This window comes from Pelophylax lessonae, assembly GCF_965119305.1.
Source record: "Pelophylax lessonae genome assembly, chromosome: 9".
In the NCBI taxonomy this organism is placed as follows: domain Eukaryota; kingdom Metazoa; phylum Chordata; class Amphibia; order Anura; family Ranidae; genus Pelophylax; species Pelophylax lessonae.
The window spans coordinates 142,138,943-142,151,747 of NC_138776.1; the positions used below are offsets into that span (position 1 = coordinate 142,138,943).

Genomic DNA, 12,805 nt, shown 5'->3' on the forward strand with positions numbered 1-12,805 from the left:
GGTGGATCTGTTGGCGTCCCAGCTCAAGAGAAAGGTACTGAGGTTTGGGTCAAGGGATTGTCTGGTGGATGCCACAGACACTATGGTGGGGCCAGTATCGTCTGATTTATGCTTTTTTACTCCTCTCAAGCTTCTGCCATGGCTTTTACACAGGATCGAGGCCAAAGGGATTCCGGTCATTCAAGTGGGCCTAGACTGGCCTCGGCAATCGTGTGATTGATCGCTGACATCCCTTGGAGACTGCCTCTCAGGGAGGATCTACTGTCCGTACTGCTTTACAGTCGCTGGCTTTGACGGCCTAGTTGTTGAAAACCAGGTTCTGAAAGATAGAGGCTTGCCTGGGTCTGTGATTCAGACACTGCTGAAGGCTAGGAAGTCTACCTCCTAGGAAGATCTACCATCATATGGGAAAACCGTACATTTCGTAGTGAGTCGAGTGGTGTTCACCCTTGTTCTTTTTCAGTGGCTCAGATTGGGACCTGTCTTCAATGAAGTGCTGGGCAGAAATTGACCTGGTGTACCATTAAGGGCCAGGGGTCGGCCCTGGCGGTCTTCGCTGGTACGTACTTTAATTTAAGGGGTTCGACATCTGCCTTGGGATCTGAACTTGGTGCTTTCAGTTCCCCAGAATCCTCAGTTTGAAAATGTTCAGGAGATTCCCCTGCTTACGCTGGCCCGGAAGGTGGCTTTTTTTTGGTGGCTATCACCTCTGCTCGCAGGGTGTCTGAGCTGGCGGCCTTATATTGTTGTACCCCCTACTGGTGGTCCACAAGATAGGGTGGTTCTTTGCCCATGTCTGTCATCCCTTCCTAAGGTTGTCTCTGATTTTTCCATTTGAATGAAGACATTATGTTGCCGTCCCAGGCCCAAACATCCTTTTTGCTTTTCATGCCCTGGATGTGGTTTGGGCGATTTGGGTGTATTCAGCGGCCACAGAGATCACAGATGGGCCAAGAAAAAGGCTGTCCGTTTCTTCTGAAACCATTTCTAGATGGATCAGACAGACGGTGACTCAGGCCTATTCATTCTATCAAAGGTCAGGTTCCTCCTTTTCCTGTAAAGGCACACTCTACTCAGACGCAAAGTGCTTCTTGGGCCTTCCATTGTCAGGCGTCAGTGGCGCAGGTTTGCAAGGCGACCACTTGGTCACCGGTGCACATTTTCTCTTAACTCTACAAAGTGGATGTGTTGGCATCTGCGAATGCTTCCCTTTGGCCGCAAAGTTTTGCAGGCTGCTGTTTTCAGAGGGCTTGTTCCCTCTTTGGGGGTATATTGTTCAGGTTGAGCTCCTGTTTACCAGGCTGGTTATGGTGTTTAGCCTTGGGATCTTTTTGTTCCACCCCATATTTGGCACTGCTTGGGGACATCCCTATGGTTATGAATGCAGGCGGTCCCCAGGTTACAAACAAGATCTCGACTGTAGGTTTGTTCTTAAGTCTAATTTGAAAGTCGGAACAGGTACATTTGTTAGGTTTAGCTCCAGCTACAAAAAAATTATTTTTAATTTTTTTTTTGGATAGAATAGGGACCATTATTTTGTTCTCTGTACCCTGTTCAGAAGATTTCACCTCCGTTTTTGTCCCTATGACAACTGGATTTTGAAAATTTTAGGCCCCTTTCACACAGGCGGACCGTTCAGATCCGGATGTCCTTTTTTTTTTTTTTTTTTTTTTTTGCGGATCTAAACGGTCCCCCTATGCATCCCTATGGGGCTTCTGATGTCAGCGGAGACATGTCCGCTGACATCCAATCCGTCAAATCTGGACCAATGGAAACCCTATTTTCCATCCGTCCAGCAGATCGGATCGGATGAGAACGGACCGATGGTCATGGCTGTGTTTTGGTGAAATTGTTCTTTCCACTTTTGGATTATGGCCCCAACAGTGCTAACTGGAACATTCAGAAGTTTAGAAATCCTAATGCAACCAATGCCATCAATATGTTTTTGCAACAATAAGGTTGCGTAGGTCTTAAGAGAGCACGTTTGCTTTTACCCATCATGAGATGTTTCTTGTGTGACACCTTGGTATTGAGACAACTTTTTACAGGCCATCAGCTGAAGACTGAATCAGCTGATATTAATTTGCACTGACAAGGGGCAGAATTACTTTCTAATTACTGATAGATTTTAGCTGATGTCTTTGCTTTCCGTGCCTTTTGCACCTCCCTTTCTTCATGTGTTCAATACTTTTTCCTTGTGTCATTCCATTTTATTACACTTAACCTAATTTCTGAACTTATTTGTTTTGGTTTCTTTGTATGCATGGATTGCATAGGTTGTTTCCCACATGTGGTGAAAATGTAATGTCTATAACACCTTTTAGAAATCTATTTAACTAGAAAAATCTTAACATGTTCAATACTTACTTATTTTACACGCTGTATATTTCAATTTACCTTTTTTTTTTTTTTTTTTTTAACTCGAGCAGAAGATGTTTGTGTAGGAATTCCCAGGTTACCCTTATTGTTGATTTGTGTTTATTATCAACAATACATGTATGCAGCCAACCAAACCATCACTTTATCATTTTGTTGGGAAAACTGGTGTGATGTGCTCTTAAGTCTGTTATATTCATGACAGTAGCTCAAAAGTGTTGACCTGTGGCATGAACGTAGATTCTTAGTGCTGTCTGTGCTTTCAGCAGTTATTGATGAGAAATCAGATTGTTATGTTTAAAGATAAAAGCATTCTTGTGTAATACTCACATTAGTGCTGTAGAGCTACTCTGTCTTAGGCTTAGCTATGTACTGCATTGCAGAAATTGCTACCAACTAGCAGCTGCCAGCAAATAAATCCTGCCAACGTATTAAATTACTGGATGAGACTAAAGAGGAGATTCCAGGCGGATGCGAATGACATTGGCAGGTAAAGAGAAGTCTGGTAGCGTCAATAAAAACTAAATGTACGCTCATGAATGAATGAGTGAGCCAGGACATAATAAATCATAAGGTTTTTCTGTATGTGTAGATTTTATCTTCAGCCATATATAAATATACATCTGACCTATGCTTTAGTTTAGCAAATAGTCCAAGGTTTACATTAGAGATTGGCAAGGTAATGAGTGAATTTGACACACGGTTGATCTTTTTTGGTTAAATTTGACATTTTCCAGAATCTGTATGTACAGATTTGGCGAGTCCACAGATAATCATTAAATTAATGATACTAGGCAATGAAAATTCTCTGCAGAAAATTCACCAAGTTCTTTAATCAATTTGCATTTATAGGATAAAGGCTCTGCTTGTTGAAATGTAAAATTTGACATCTGTAAAGAATTTAAAAAATTCAATGTGTGTGGTGTTTTTTCAATGCTGTACCGTTTATTTCATCAGATTGTTAAGGTTGTTGCCAGTGCATTTTAAGATTTTAGCTTAACACATTAAGCATAAAAAAATATACATTCCAAGCAAACTATTTGTTAAAATTCTAATCCCAGCACATGCTGTTTGCAACTTTAAAAACTCCTGTTCCTGCTGGCTCAGTGCTGCTTTCCTAAACTTCCAGTCTTCAAAGGAAACCATTAACAGTGGACAATGCAGCCTCTGGTCAGTCTATTAGCATGGAGAGAGGAGGAGCAGTGGAGTGCCTTTTCATCCTAGGCCAGGGGTCTTTAAACTTTTTGAGTGTGAGGACCATCCCTGTTGAATTGGGGTCCTGATCAGAGTCCCCCCCCCCATTACATTAGAGTCCCCCATCAGAGTCTCCACCCCCCCAAGGTGCCCATCAGAGTCCTCCTTACTTCAGAAGGGGAGAACATAGGCAGCCTCTGCTGACCCTAATCTTCAGTAAGTGCACATTGAGGACATGTCACTGACCCTAGCTGGGTGCCAGATAAAATCTTACAATGAGTCTGGATATTATCCAATGGCCATAGTATGCAAAACTTAAAAATATAATAAATCAAATGTCACTGTAAAAATACAAACTTGGCCTACCATAAAAGTGTACGTCAGTCAATAGTTTTTTTTTTTTTTTATTTCTACAATTTTTTAGGAGCCCTGTTGGGGGTCTTTGGTGAAAGGGGAGCACACGGAGTGACGAAAGTGCAAAAAAAAAAAAAAAATAAAGGAACAAGGGCAGTGGGGGAGGCATTTACTGAAACTGATCCCCTGGATTCTCCTTTTGCAGCAGCTGTACCTTGGTGGGAGGGAGAGGAGGAGAAGCTGGCTTTTAGCTGTTGCAGGAGGAAAATAAAGGGACCATCGGAACACAGGTATTTTTAAAAATAGGAATTCCCAGCAAGTTGCTGGGGATTCAGATTTTATAGCCCCCCCCCTTTCCTGAAGCCCTATGGCAGCTGCCTAAGCAGCCTTATGCTGGGTGCCTGCCAAGATAGGGAGGGCAGAGGACACTACTGTGGTGGTGGTGGTGGGGGGGGGGGGGGTGATGGGAATTGTGGTAGAGGACACTGCTATGGGGGTGGCAGCAGCGTCCTCTGCCCCCTTCACATCATCTCCCCCCACAATAGTGTCTCCCCCCCCCCCCAATAGCAGTGTCTTCTACCACCCTTCACATCGGCGCTCCCCCCCCCCCCCCATTGTACATTAGGACATTTAAAGGCATATTTTAGATCAGCATTTAAAGGCAGGAAAAAAACACTCAACGCTCCTAAAAGCGCCTAAACGTGGTCCATTCTCCTTTACAGATCTTCTCTAAATCCTTGAGGTTTCTTGGCTGTCGCTTTTGAAACTTGAAGTTTCAGCTCTCTCTATACATTTTCTATAGGATTAAGGTCTTGAGACTGGCTAGGCCACTCCATGACCTTAATGTGCTTCCAATTGAGCCACTCAGTTGTTTTGGCGGTATGTTTTGGGTCATCCATGACCTATCTTCAGTATTCTGAGGGAAGAAGGTTCTCATCCAAGATTTTAAAATACATGACCCTCTCCCTTGGCCCCTCAATGTGGCAAAGTCGGCCCGTACTTTAAGCTTAGAAGCAGCACCCAAGCATAATGTTTCCACCTCTGTGCTTGACTGTAGAGATGGTGTTCTTAGGGTCATAGTCAGCAGTGTTCTTCCTCCAAACACGGCGAGTCGAGTTAATGCCAAAGAGCTTAGTTTTGGTCTCATCTGACCACAGTACTTTCTCCCAATCCTTCTCTGACTCATTTAGATGTTTATTGGCAAACTTCAGAGAGGCCTGTAACGTGTCTTCTTGAGGAGGGGGACCTTGCGGGCGCTGAAGGAATTTTATCCATGGCAGCGTTTTGTGCTACCAATGGTTTGTTTAGTGACCGTAGTCCCAACTGCCTTGAGATCATTCACAAGCTCCTCCTGTGTAGTTCTGGGCTGATCCCTCACTTTTCTCATGATCATCCCTACCCCATGAGGCGAAATCTTGCATGTAGCTCCGGGCCGAGAGCGATTGATGGTTATTTTGTATTTCTTCCATTTGCGAATAATCACTCCCACAGTTGTCTGATTCTCACCAAGCTTCTTGCTGATTGTCGTGTAGCTCATTCCAGCCTTGTGCTGATCTACAATCTTGTCCCTGACATCCTTTGACAGCTCTTTTGGTCTTGCTCATGATGGTGAGGTATTAGCGCAAGAAAGAGATTCTGTGGACAGGTGTCTTTTATACACATAGCAAGTGCTCGGTAGGAGCACCTTCTTAAGTTGACAGGCCTAATCTGTGTACCACAGGACTCAACAAACCCCAGGCGCCAGGTCGCATCGCCACTAGAATCAGCGGAGTGGCCCCTGGGTTACCTTGCGGAAGGTGTCTTGTCGCCAGACTTCACAAGCCTCCTGCAAGCTGTGGTAGTCTCCCGCGTGAGGGCTGCGGCTCCCTGTCAACCGCAGGTGCCGCGGCCTCATGTGGGAGACTCCTGCACCTAGCAGGAGACTTGGGATGTCTCGTGAAAGAACAGTGCATCAGCTGTGACAGAATGGAGCTACTGCTTCCTGTGTAGTTGCGGCTCTGTCCTGTCACAGGCGGAGTGATATCAAATGCACTCCGCCTGTTAGAGGAGAGATACATGAAACATTGGCTTTGCATGCTTCCTACTGCGCCGTTCTGTGATCTCCGCCTGCAGTACCAGCCTGCAGTACCTGCCTGCAGTACCTGCCAGCTGGAAGTTACATGTGCTAGGGGTGCAACTAGCCCCCAGCAAATAATTGTAACTATCCCAGCATGTGCAGTGTTTGACTCCTACTGCCATGACCACTTCATATCACTTAAGGGGTCATCATGGTGGTTGGCGTGTTCCTTGATATATCTCACAGAAGAAGTAAACAAAGTACACAGGTCAAATGCCGGGCAGCATCAGCTGGTTCAATGGCTCAATGTCCGCCATTGGGCCCGTGTGTATGGCAGCCAGTCCGACAGAAGTCGGCCATTCTGCATGCGCGGAAAAAAAAATGGCTCCTAATTTTTTTAGCTGGCTCCTACATTTCAAGCAAATTTGTCAAGCTCTGGTGTACCACATGAGCAGATACTGTAGCCTGTGGGAGCTGGTAGTATTGTTGGTTGGTAGGGAACCAAATACTTATTTTTCTCACTGAACTGCAACTCAATTTATAACATTTGTATCGTGTTTTTTTCTGGATTTTTGGTTGATATTCTGTCTCTATCATTTTAAAATACACCTATGATAACAATTATAGACCCTTCATTTCTTTGTAAGTGGGAAAACCTACAAAATCTGCAGGGGATCAAAGAATTATTTTAAGTAGATAGTCTATTTCATTGTGATGAACAAAAACCCAAACTATATGTAGGAAGTTTTTTCACAGTATGCCTGTAGTGTGCAGATTTTGTATTATATCTAAAATAATTGTGTACATTTTTTGTTTTCAGCATGTTCCGTCTCCGCTTCTTGCCAGCAGTTGCAGGATTGGCAACTGTAACCCGCAGGTATCATGGAGTGGCTAATCCTGTCCGCCACAGGCGGAAGCTTATGATGGCAGCTTTTGTGGGTGCGACTGCAGTTTCCGCGAGTGCTGGATTACTTTGGAGGAGGTAACTGCATGCATTAATAATTTCTGCCGAGAACATGATCTTCACTAGCTATGACTATGGAATGTGTAGTGAAATGTACATACGCTGTGAGCAATTAATATTCCCTGGGTTCTTTGCCAGGAATTGCTAGGAATCCTAAGTGGATGAGTGTTTTATTTCAAAACTTGACTATGATTATAATATTAGTACTTTTCCAAGGATATCTATTAGCAATTTGAGTTTCTGGTGCGATACAAAGGTAAAGCAGCATTCTGGCCAAAGAAAACAAGATATACAAGAACAGCACATTTAAAATATAAGATTGGACCAGCCACTTTCGCTGCAATATTCAGCATCAGTCCAGAGTTTTTCCCCACAGTACTTTTTTACGTTCCACAAGATTGGTCTGATGGTCAGCATGATTTAACCCACTTCCTCTGAGTCCAGGCCAGGGTATCCTGGATTCGCTGTAGCCTGTTACTAGAGAAGAAAATGAGAAGTGGCACAGTGATGCGCTCATCTCTCTGTCACTCTGCTCTATGTTCCTATTAGTATGCTTCTTGCCAGCACACAAACTTATTATCTTCTTCTGCTGCTTGTTCATTTCACACTCAAGATCTGCTGTACAGGGACTGCAAGAAGCGGATACCTGATAAAATTTAGATACTTAAATGCTTACATTAAAAAAATAATACATTTAGATATGTACTAATTATTACAGAGTAATTCATTTGTGTCCTCTGTGTCTGCCTGGAGTTTAGCTTTACAGTTACAACTATCATATTATGCTTTACCTTTTTAATAAGATTAAAAACATGAACTTTGCACTAGTTATATGCTTGGAAAAAGTATATAGTCCCATACATTTCGCAACACAAGTTTGCACGGTATATATGCAGTGGGTATAGAAAAGAATCCCCCACTTTAAAATCACATTTTGTTGCTTAGCGGCTTGAAATTAATACATCCAAAATTTTTGTTTTATTCAGCTGTATTTACACAGTGCAACTTATAACATCCAAGTAAATGATCTAACCCCAACAAATTAAGAAACAAAAACATAATCACTGATTTGGAAAAAGGATCCCCCCCCTTCTAAAAATGACTTGTAAACTAAATTGGGTGTAGATAATGACAGCTTTGGTCATTCGATTAGCTCAGCATTAAAAGAGATTTTTTGGAGCATTTCAGTCCCTGTTAATGCACCTGAAGCAAACAATCAACTGTGGGTGACAAAAAATTGTCAAAAGATATAAGATATATCTGGGATATAATTGTGAACAGGCACAAATCAGGAGATGGATAGTAAAAGCTTTTATCAATGCCTAGAAGCACAGTGATGCCTATTAAAACGTGGAAGGTATTTGATACAACACGGACCCTTCCCTGGATCAGGACGTCGCTCCAAACTGGAAGAAAAGAGCCAGGAGAAAACTGGTCAGAGAGGCCTGCAACAACTCTAAAGCTGTTGTGGGAATTTAGACATAGTGGTCATTGTGTGCATGTGACAACAATATCACAAATTCTCCATAAATGTGGCTTGTATGGGAAGCAAGAAAAAAGCCACAAAAGTCACGAAAGAGCTTTGCCAAAACACATCTTGAAGATTCTGAAACCACATGAAAAAAAGTGTTCTGGTCAGATGAGACTAAAATTTTAGTTATTTGGCCTTAACGTGATTATAAAGTCTTGTGGTGTTTAATTAAAAAAAAATGTTATACCAGTTGGTTTTGCACAGAGCAGCTCAGATCCTCCTCTTCTATGGTCCCTCGTTCTTGCTCCTCACTCCTCCCTCCTATCGAGTGCCCCCACGTCTGCAGCTTGCTATGGGGGCAGCTGAGCTGCAGCTCTGTGTGTCCATTCAGACACGGTGTTGCCATTCGGCCCCACCCCCTCTCTCCTGATTGGCTCACTGACTTTGATTGACAGCCGTAGGAGCCAATGGCACCGTGGCTTTATCTCTGCCAGTCAGAAGGGAGTGTCCCAGGACGGCCAAGGGACTCGTGGACATGTCTGGACAGAGACTGTGTGCTGAGGGGGCTGCTACACACAGAAGGCTTTTTATCTTAATGCATTAAGATAAAAAAACTTACTGCATTTACAACTCTTTTAACACCAAATGATATGTCTGTCGGAAATCCAATACAGTTCACCATCCAAATAACACCATTCCTACTGTAAAACACGGAGGTAGTAATATCCTGTTGTGGGGGTGTTGCTCTGCATCACTGACTGGAACATTCGTCAGGATAGAAGGAAAAATGGATGGCGGAAAATACTGTAAAATTCTTGAGGAAAACCTGCTGCTCTCTGGCAGTAAGTTGTCAATGGGAAGAAAGTTTACCTTTAAACATGACAATGACCCAAAGCACACAGCAAAAATGAACACAATGGTTGAAGGAGAAAAAGGTGAATGACCTTGCATGGCCTAGTCAAAGCCCAGACTTAAACCCTATTGAAAATGTGTGGAATGACTTGAAGACTGCAGTCCACAAAGGGTCACCATCAAATGTAACTGAACTTGAGCAGTTCTGCAAAGAAGAGTGGGCACATTTTGCAAAGTCTAGATGTGCGAAGTTACTAGCAACATATCTCAACAGACTAAAGGCTGTAATTAAAGCAAAATGTGGTTCAACAAAACACTGACCCAAGGGGTGATCCTTTTTCCATCTCGGCGATTTCTGTTTTTTTTTTTTTTTTTATGACATTTTGGTGTTCTGTCTTTTACTTGAATGTTGTTATAGGTTGCACTGAGTAAATACAGCTGGATAAAACAAAAACCATGCCTTTCAGGCTGCAAAGCGACATAATGCGATTTTTGCAAAAGTGGGTGATTCTTTTCTACACCGTGTGTGTGTGTGTGTATCATATATACATATATATACATGTATTATAGTATCTCACAAAAGTGAGTACACCCCTCACATTTTTGAGAATATTGTACTATATCTTTTCATGTGACAACACTGAAGAAATGACACTTTGCCACAATGTAAAGTAGTGAGTGTACAGCTTGTATAACAGTGTAAATTTTCTGTCCCCTCAAAATAACCACACACACAGCCATTAATGTCTAAACCGCAGGCAACAAAAGTGAGTACACCCCTAATTAGCCATTTTCCCTCCCCGGTGTCATTTGACTCATTAGTGTTACAAGGTCCCAGGTGTGAATGGGGAGCAGGTGTGTTAAATTTGGTGTTGTCACTCTCACTCTTTCATACTGGTCACTGGAAGTTCAACATGGCACCTCATGGCAAAGAACTCTCTGAGGATCTGAAAAAAAGAATTATTGCTCTACATAAAGATGGCCTAGGCTATAAGAAGCTTGCCAATACCCGGAAACTGAGCTGCCGCATGGTGGCCAAGACCATACAGCGGTTTAACAGGACAGGTTCCACTCAGTACAGGCCTCGCCATGGTCGACCTAAGAAGTTGAGTCCACATTCATATCCAGAGGTTGTCTTTTGGAAATAGATGTATGAGTGCTGCCAGCTTTGCTGCAGAGGTTGAAGGTGTGGGGGGTCAGCCTGTCAGTGCTCCGACCATACGCCGCACACTGCATCAATCTGCTCTGCATGGCTGTCATCCCAGAAGGAAGCCTCTTCTAAAGATGATGCACAAGAAAGCCCACAGTTTGCTGAAGACAAGCAGACTAAAGACATGGATTACTGGAACCATGTACTGTGGTCTGATGAGACCAAGATAAACTTATTTGGTTCAGATGGTGTCAAACGTGTGTGGTGGCAACCAGGTGAGGAGTACGAAGACCAGTGTGTCTTGCCTACAGTCAAGCATGGTGGTGGGAGTGTCATGGTCTGGGGCTGCATGAATGCTGCAGGCACTGGGGAGCTACAGTTCATAGAGGGAACCATGAATGCCAACATGTACTGTGACATACTGAAGCAGAGCATGATCCCCCCCTCCCTTCAGAAACTGGGCTGCAGGGCAATATTCCAACATGCGAACGACCCCAAACACACCTCCAAGATGACCACTGCCTTGCTAAAGAAGCTGAGGGTAAAGGTGATGGACTGGCCAAGCATGTCTCCAGACCTAAACCCTACTAAGCATCTGTGGGGCATCCTCAAACTGAAGGCAGAGGAGCGCAAAGTCTCTAATATCCACCAGCTCTGTGATTTCGTCATGGATGAGTGGAAGAGGAATCCAGTGTCAACCTGTGAAGCTCTGGTGAACTCCATGCCCAAGAGGTTTAAGGCAGTGCTGGAAAATACTGGAATACTGGTGGCCACACAAAATATCGACACTTTGGCCCAATTTGGACATTTGCACTTAGGGGTGTACTCACTTTTGTTGCCAGTGGTTTAGACATTAATGGCTGTGTGTAGAGTTATTTTGAGGGGACAGCAAATTTACACTGTTATACAAGCTGTACACTCCCTACTTTACATTGTGGCAAAAGGTCATTTCTTCAGTGTTATCACATGAAAATGTGAGGGGTGTACTCACTTTTGTGACATACAATAAATCTAAATATATATATATATATATATATATATATATATATATATATATATATATATATATATATATATATATAATATATTTCTCTTGCGTCCTCTGACAGTCGCCGCCCACTCACACAGTTTTCACCAATGGGTATTGACCTCTTATCCATAGGAGCAAGCTAGGCATAAGACTTGTTAAAAACAAAGTAATTTACATAGACACACCTATGGGGGCTGTCCCACTGGTCCAATAAACCCCTGCTATCAGCCATCCCAACTCAGTTTGTCTTCTGCCTAGTTAGGAGTGAGATAGGCCCTCCCTGTGCTGGGGATACAGTCTCAGCCTTCTTCTATTTTTATGATTTTATTTCTGCAAATAAGTTTTTTTCTTTGCAATAATAGCTGTTTATTTATCAGCATTTATTATAAAAAAAAATGGTGAAAAACCAAAAGGAAACTGCGCAAAGGTATAATTATGTATGAGGCTTTTATTGATATTAAGCAATCACAGAGACTTTTTAACTCCTATAAATCCACATCACTAATTATATTTGCACAAGCACTTTATCGTATGGCACATGTTGAACGCAATATACCTATCTTTTAAAAATTTATCAGCATTTAGTTAGTCACTTCTTCAAGCTGATGACGGCCTCGCGGAGCTGGGAGTCGCACTGGTCATCCTGGTATCCCAGGACAGAGGGCCTTATGGAATCCCAGCCCGCCATCAAGCGTTTAGCAGGCTATGCGTACGCCCTGGCCTCGCAAACGACCTGTCCCTGTCCTCAGGGATGAAAGCCCGCGAGATGGCCACCTCGCCTGGACGTCTCACCCACGGTTCCGTGCGTTGCTAGCGTCCTGCGTTTTTGGCTGACGGCACCCCCGCCATCTGGGGTGGGAGGTTTCCCGTCGATGTGAGGCACCCCTAGCCATCGGGTATGGTAAGTACATTCTGTGTTGGGCCTCTGTCTGGGGCTGGCAGTCCTGTGTGTCTGTGGTATCCCCTAATGTCTGTGCGTTTTTGGGGCTCCCTTTCTCGGTCCTGGTACGCAGACATCATTCAACTGGCCGTCGAGCCTCCATGGCGGCTACCGTTACGGGACGATCTACTGTCGCAGGGACCGATCTTCCATCCTGCTTTACAGTCGCTGGCTTTAACGGCATGGCTGTTGAAAGTCAGGTCCTGAGAGAGAGGGGTCTCTCCTCTGAGGTCATTCCTACTTTGCTCAAGGCTAGGAAAGCCTCGTCCGGTAAGATCTATTACCGTACTTGCAAGGCTTATTTTGCCTGATGTGAATCCAGAGGCTTCTCTCCTCGTGCCTACTCTGTGGCGAGGGTGTTGGCCTTCCTACAAACTGGTGTGGATCAGCGCCTGGCGTTGTCCGCAATTAAGGGCCA

At 43.7% G+C, this 12,805-nt stretch overlaps 1 protein-coding gene across 1 annotated transcript in view; it reads left to right on the forward strand.

Annotated features, from left to right (window-relative positions):
- MICU1 (mitochondrial calcium uptake 1) overlaps nucleotides 1–12,805 on the forward strand; it is a 641,385-nt gene that overhangs the window by 38,088 nt on the left and 590,492 nt on the right. The window contains exon 2 of the mRNA XM_082267399.1: nucleotides 6,801–6,962. Coding sequence (XP_082123525.1) covers nucleotides 6,802–6,962 — 161 coding nt within the window. The 5' untranslated portion in view covers nucleotide 6,801. The remainder of the gene's footprint in view (nucleotides 1–6,800; nucleotides 6,963–12,805) is intronic.